General features: G+C 36.2%; 1 protein-coding gene across 1 annotated transcript in view; it reads left to right on the forward strand.

Moving 5' to 3' along the window:
• The window catches only part of LOC117120120 (neurogenic locus notch homolog protein 1-like), a gene marked incomplete at its 3' end in the record, with an annotated part of 70,849 nt that overhangs the window by 61,740 nt on the left and 1,457 nt on the right, over positions 1-7,652 (forward strand). The window contains 7 exon segments of the mRNA XM_033265131.1: positions 2,418-2,678; positions 3,154-3,270; positions 3,754-3,873; positions 4,475-4,585; positions 5,174-5,491; positions 6,111-6,183; positions 6,587-6,637. Of these exon segments, the coding sequence (XP_033121022.1) occupies positions 2,418-2,678; positions 3,154-3,270; positions 3,754-3,873; positions 4,475-4,585; positions 5,174-5,491; positions 6,111-6,183; positions 6,587-6,637 (1,051 nt within the window).

Here is a 7,652-nt window from a genome sequence, read left to right on the forward strand (position 1 = left end):
TGGGGGGGTGGTGGCGAGTTTTTTGGGGGAATGTTCCCCACGCACCCTTAGATATGCCACTAATACCGTAGTACTAGTAGGTTTGGTTGCTGCTACTAAGTGCTTTTACAGTAGGATCTTTAGTTACATAAGTTGTATAGAATAATTACAAAAATAATGCTGGCAAGAGCCTTCAGTATATAGGATATCGCCGCCCAGCGCAAATCCCTTTCTATAAAATAAATCCCAAAAAATACGTTCATACTTTCCAACCACCAACCATCATCTACTTTAAATAAAAATACACTAAAACAAAAGTGTCATTTAGATCTCTGATCTGGGACGTTTTTTATTTTGCTTTGAATGTTCCATACATTCACACTAAAATTTAATTACTTACTACTAAAATTTTTCGAACGCCTTTTATTGTATCAGTTGTACACCTGCCAATTTCTTACATCGTCTGGCTTAACATACTGGAATGTTTTACTCTTATAGTCGACAAAAAAATACATGCCATGTATTCGTGTTGAAATGGAAATCTTATGCAAATAGAAATAAGGGGTTTTGGTTTTTAGCGTCACATGTTTAAATGTAAAGTTGAATTAAAAATCTTCCCAATCAATTCCAAAAAAAAGTGAAGTTAGTACATATAAAACGTTGTACACCTTTACTGTAATTGCAATAATTTAAATATTCATTATAGCTATTGTTTCTGCCTACGGTAAACATATTTATTAAAACATGACAAACAATTCTGGAAAGTGTCATTTTGATCCATTGATCCATTTTAGCGATATTTAGGTCTGAGACCAATGGCCCTCAAAATGCACACACCTGAATTTGGATCGTCACTAACACTTCATAATTTCTTCCTTGTAACTTGGGTAAACTTTCACGAAAGTTTCATTCAGATCAGTTGATTATTTTTTGAAATGTCTGTCTGAAAAGTTTTCTTTTGAATGTTCCTCATATCCACACCCTACTCATGACCCAAGGATGAGGTGATACCTAACACTTCCTCTAAATGGAAGTTAGAGGGAGTGTTAGGTGTAACCCAAGGATGAGGTGAATAAATTTTGGTGACAACCCCAACACTCCCTCTAACTTCCATTTAGATCTCTGCAGCCGTCTTTGAGATATTTTGAACACAACAAAGACACACGACCTTAGAACTTTAAATGACCCTCAAATTGAAATTGTCACCAACACTTAATAATTTCTTCCTTGTAACTTGATTAAACTTTCACGAATTTTTTATTCAGGTAAGTTGAAATGTTTTTGAAATATCTGGTGTAGAGTGTTTGTTCTTAAATCCCTTTCATTGGTCCTCACATCCACACCCTACTCCGTGTCGTCACCAAAATGTAATCATTTCTTTATTAGGGCGTACCTAACACTCCCCGTTATTTTCAATTCATTTCATTTCATATATTTTGTCTAATTTGAACACACAAAACAGTTTCAAACTCGGGAAGACAGAATAACCAAGAGTATATTAAAATACTGTCAAGTGGCTCTCCAAACCGAAAGAGAAACGGGAATAAAAAAGAAACATAAAATAGAAAAAATTACTCTAAAATTAATAAATTAAAATAAAAAAGCACAGAACAGACATTCTTATTTATTTACTTACTTTTTGTCATTTGTTTGTATCTTTAAGTGGGATAGGACCAGTTTAAGGTTGTTGAGAAACATATTATACTTATCATAGAGGGTAGAGAATCCCAAAGTCTAGGAAATACTGTAGATTAAAAACCGTATACTTAAAGCAATTAGTTCTAGCAAATGAGTGCTTGAACTTAAAGTTATCAGTATGGCGTGTATTAATTTTTAAAAAAATTATCTGTGCAGCCGTTTTTGAGATATTTTGAACACAAACACACACACACACACACACACCCACAAACTTACACTACTGAAAACTTATATCTCCTGGTGGAGATAATAATGTAGATGACCATGATGATGATCGTAAAGACGATAGTGATGACGAGCACAATGACGTTCTAGGAGTCTTAAAATGGGGAGGGGCAGCTAAGGGGGGTGCGAAGGTGTAGTGGAAGCTGTATGATAGTGAGGGGCGCACTAGCTCACATGTTGGTGATTTGAGGTTATTTTTAATACTTGAGCGTATTTTTTTTATCTTAGAATATTTTCAGAGGGAAGGATGGAACTGATGAAGGCGCAAGGACTTTTTTGGAGTGCGTTTGGTTACCACCCCTCCCCTCTTCTTCCTGCGTACCACCCTAGATACGTTACTGGATGAGGATGATAATATAGCATAACAAGAATCACAACGATGATGCTAATAATGAAGATGATTGTGATAATGATGGGGATGGTGATGATGATTATGGTAGTGGTAATGATGATGAAAATGAAAAGTAAAATATTCTATTAATAAAATAAAGAATATGTTAATGTGTTTCTCCTAGAGGATCAATATAGTTCGAATTGGACTTTTCCATTGAGTCCTTTGGAATATTCTGAGTCATGGGTTACTGGGTATTATTCATCGGCTACTACGGATTGGCCACCAATGGTCTCTAAACAGGATAGTACTTTTGATGAGGACCCGTGCAAATGTAACCCTTGTTTAAACGGTGGCACGTGTGAAAATATCGGCTACTACTACCCATACCTTCCGTTTTACTGTGAATGCCTTCCTGGCTTTGGTGGCACTACATGCGCAATAGGTAAGATTCAGAATTCATTTGTCTCCTCTGGAAAATTGTAACGGACACAATCGCTCACATCAAAACATAAACATTTACATTTCAAACACAATTGTAAATATCAATACTATAAGATATAATAATAAATGTAAAAGCTATCATATACATTAATATAGGTTTACATGAGTTGAATAATTATTTATGCACGAGTGGTTATTGTTATTAATTATTTCAGTTTGTAAGAAATCAGAAAACCTCCCCTGTTATCCTGACAAAATAGAGTGTGCAATTCATATTTTTTTTAAAAAATGATTATTTTTATAGCGATCATATGTTTTTGGCTTAATCTCAGGGTAATTAACATGAATAAAGCAGAAAATATGAAATGTCCGAAAATATCATCAAATTTGCTAAGCAGTCGTAAAATATCAAGAAACTATATCAAAGAAACGTGAAACGACAAAAATGATCTTATGTACTTTATTTTTGAAAACAGATATCACGTGTGATCATAACTTTTGTAGAAACGGAGGAACATGCGTGACGATGGAAGAATATGCCGTTAGTTACTGTTATTGTCCTGAGGATGTGACAGGAGACTTTTGTGAATACAGTAAGTTTTGCATTGAAGAAACAAGGCATGAACATCCTTGTGAAAGTGGGGCATACCTGTAGGCCTAAGCCGGACACTCACGTAATGTAAGACCCTCGCACGACAAATCCATCCCCGCTCCCTGTGAGCGCTAGACGACGTGACACCGTCTGCTGATTGTCGATGACAGTCTGAATGGATCGTCTTAAAAATGATCCGTTGTGCGTGCGTCGTGTCGTTGCGTTCTCCATAGAATCGCTTTGGCCATCGACAGTCGGGCGCAGTAAGTGCCCGGCGACTTATTTTTTTTTGATCGAGATGTACGGTATACCTAGTCAGTTTAATACCGAAGATGGTCAATGTGCTCTTTTGTAAATACTGTACCATTGACCTTCTTCACCAAGGGTTCCATTAAGAAAAATGTTTGTAATTGTAACGAAATCAATGATGCTATTTCATGTTTAATAAATATTTATAACTCCTAATTTCGTTGTCTGATGATAGCACCATGCAGCGGTAGACCATGTCTGAATGGTGGAACTTGTCGCCCCTTCCATGGTGATACCTACATCTGCACTTGCCCTCCAGGTACATCTGGGGATGACTGTCAATTCCATGATGAAGGTTAGTTAAAATTAATGTTTAATCTGCTAGTCAAAACTAATACTGAAAGCTTGTAATAATAATAATAATCCTGGATTCACCCACTGAATGGAGAACTCTTTCTAAACATTCATAGTGACATTGAGGCCCTAGGATAAAGCTTATTCGGGCTCTACTAATATGGGTGTTGGGTCTGGGCTAGAGCTCTGAGGTGGGGTAAAGCCTTGCCAACTTCATCGTTTTTGACGGTTTATGGGTGTGTTTTATGGTTTTTACACATTCTGCTCCAGAAGACTCCGCCCCCACACTGGCTAAGGCTTATATTGTGCTGGCTATTCTCAATCAGTAGACCCCCACCCTGGTTAAGGCTTATTTGAACCCTTAAATCCTAGGGGTTGGGTTCTGGACTGGGCTAGATCCCAAGGCGGGGTAAAATCTCGCCAACTTCAGCGATTTGACAGTTTACCGACCGTGGTCAAAAGCACTTCGTCTGCAAAGAACTGAATATTATATAATTATTATTTATGAATGTGTTTTTCCTGGTTTTTCCAGAAGCACCCGCCCCCTAATCAGCTTAGTTATTTGTATAATTTTTCCACGACATTTTTTATTTTTCAAATAGCTGTTTGTGCTGATTCACCTTGTAAGAATTATGGAAGCTGTATGGAATTCCAAAAAGCAGCCGATTGTTCGTGCGTTCCCGGTTTTACGGGAAAATTCTGTGAGATCGCTGGTACGAATTTTAATTACTTTTTATTCATCGTCATTTTCCTTGATTTTAGTGTGGTCGTAAGATGTATCTATGGCCATAGTTTATTATGCCAATGATGATTACCGGAATGAATGAATGAATGAATATGTTTTGTTGATAATGATGATAACTATCACGAATAGGATGATAACCTCGGCGATGATAATTATTAGGCCCAATAATGATGATTAATGATCATAATAAATATAATGATGATAATGGCCACCAATGACAAAGATGTTGATAAGGCATTTAAATGAGGATGATGATAATGCTGATAATAATGTTGTTTTGTTGCTGTGTTGGTGGTGATGCTAAAGATGTTGATATTGATGGTGATGCTAAAATGATGATGATGGTTAATTGTAGTGAAGGTTGTTTTGTTAGCAGACATACAGTAATCATATTTGATGTCGTCGACGATGATGACGATTACAATGATGCTGCGGATTAGTCGAATGACAATGATGGTAAGAATGATAATTATGAAGTAGAGGTTAATGGTGATAAATTTTATGACAATGACACCAAGCTTCTGTTTCAGTGACACATTAATTTAATTTGTTTCAGTCGAAAAGGCTCTGTGTCCCGACGGAACACCTCCAGATACCTGCTTATTTGACCCGTGTCACGTGGCTAGGTGTCCGAGGAACCCGAATGCTCGTTGCGCGTCTAACTACTGCGGATGCATCGCGGAATACTATGACGAAAATGGCAATATTGTCGACTGTCATAACTGCCCATTAGGAGACATGGTGACGTGCGTGATAGACCCTTGCACCGTCATGACCTGCGACAAATATCCAACAGCTGAGTGTCAAGTGAACTACTGCGGGGAATGCAAAGCAGAATTTTTCGATGACCAAGGGAATCAACTGAATTGCGAAAGTAGTGAATATACACCATATTTTTCTTTTTATTGATATTATTATTATTATTATTTCTCTTTATTGCATACAAAAGAACAAAAAAGAATACAGTATAGTTATACCGTACATACTCATACAAAGCTGTCAAAATTATGAATTTAAACAATTTATGAAAGAAATAAGAAAGTGATTGTCGTTAAAATTTATTGAAAACTAAAATTGACCAACATTTTATAAAAGAATATTAACGACACCTGAGAACATATTTTTTGTGGATGTCATAGGCTAAATAATTTCAACAAATTTGAAGATGGTGTGAATGATTTCCACGACGGTGACCGATGTCTCCGACGGGGATGGTTGCGATGTCCATGGCAGGAGGCGTAAGTGGGCGCAGTCGGGCATCACTCAAAATCTTTTGGAAGTGGTGCAGGGGACGATCCCAGGAAACTCTGACAAGGGGTTCTCAAAGGCTTATTCAATCGATTCTAGAGTGTACCAATAGGTAAAAAAAATCAGAGGGCCTATAATTTTGTTCTCTCCGACGAATTGTGTGTAGGGGCAGGAGTCATCCACTGGCGCCACCAGTATTATAAGTATTACTTAAATCGCATTATTTATTGTTCTACATATTTTAGCCACTTGCTTGTATAAGGGACAGAATTACAACGAACAGGATCAACGAGATCATGAAGATGCGTGCAACACTTGGTAAGCCAAAAATTCCAATATTAGACTTTATGGAATCATAGCAAAACTATGATATTAGAGGCCCTATGCAAATTTGCTAACTTTCCTACTTGCTAACTTTCCTACTTTGCTAACTCCTACTCGGTAAAGAGGTGTTTATCTTTACGCCCACAACGTAATAAAATAAAAATGCAATAATCGGAGTAAGTGGAACCAAGTTGATATCGTTCCGGCCTACGTTGTGATTTCCCAAATGTTGGTATACCTGTATACTTGACATTAAATTCTTTTGTAGGCCTTCTTAATTTTTCAGTGGGACTCAATTACAAACGATTTTAAATATTCCTAATTTCATTGTCTAATGTTCTGAATCATAATTCCAAGCATATTTATTTACAAACATATATTTAATTTCCAAAATTAGTACCTGTTTAAAAGATGGAATGTGGGCTTGTACAGAAAAAGCATGTCAAAAGTAAGTTTTGCTCATTTCTTCTATAATTTATGTTTATTTAATATTATAAAGTTACGCCTAACATTATATTTTGTCACATTCATGTTCTCGTGGGTTGGTATATATTACTTTATTTTAACAATATTCAACAATGGACCTTTCTGCAAATCCCGACTTCTCGAAAATATGTTGCTAAGGTCCCACAAAACGACAGCGTTAAAACATATGCGTCCTTAAATGTTCTCGTTAGACACGCGCGTATTCCTGGCTTGTTCTGATTGGTCAGTTGTTTGATTGACAGTCCGGAAAGGGCCATTACGAATCCTAATGGAATAGTCTTAAAGTTGATTCATTAATGCATTGTATGGTAGTCGAGTCCTACGTTATTATAAGATTAATACGTTGTTGAGTAATAATTACGGCATACTAACTAATTATTGCTGCCATGTGAGTGTATGTGCGGGTGTTGTGTTTAAGGGAGCGGGCCCGGGATTTATCAATTTTAGCGTAGTACAAACACAATGTCTATGGAATAATGATGATATAATTGTTGATAATAAGCCTACCATGTATATGAAACTTTCAAAAAAGGAATAGTTTTGGTTAATGATATAATTCATAGAAACGGTAGATTTTATACACTTAAAGAGTTGATTGACACTTACTCTGTCGATATATCATTTCTAGTGTATGAAGGAATTAAACAGGCAGTGAGGTCATATATGAGCAAGTATAATATAAGAAAATTCACAAGCGCCCAATGCTATCCAATTTACCCTAATAATATAATTCAATTACAAATTTCTAGAAAGGGATGCAATTTTTTTTACAATACTCTGCTTATTTCAAAATTTACTAAGTTGCCGTGTAATTCCAAGTGGGAAAAAATATTAGGCATTGAGTTTACTGACAAACAGTGGGAAGTGTGCAATCAAATGCATAGAGAGTACGGATCTGAAATGGTTGCAGTATAGAGTTATATATAATATATTACCAACGAGAAATTATCTCTATAGATTAAAGTACATTGATTCAC

The sequence above is a fragment of the Anneissia japonica genome, unplaced genomic scaffold (assembly GCF_011630105.1).
Source record: "Anneissia japonica isolate Jap-2015-1 unplaced genomic scaffold, ASM1163010v1 scaffold401_len1656234_cov178, whole genome shotgun sequence".
NCBI lineage: Eukaryota > Metazoa > Echinodermata > Crinoidea > Comatulida > Comatulidae > Anneissia > Anneissia japonica.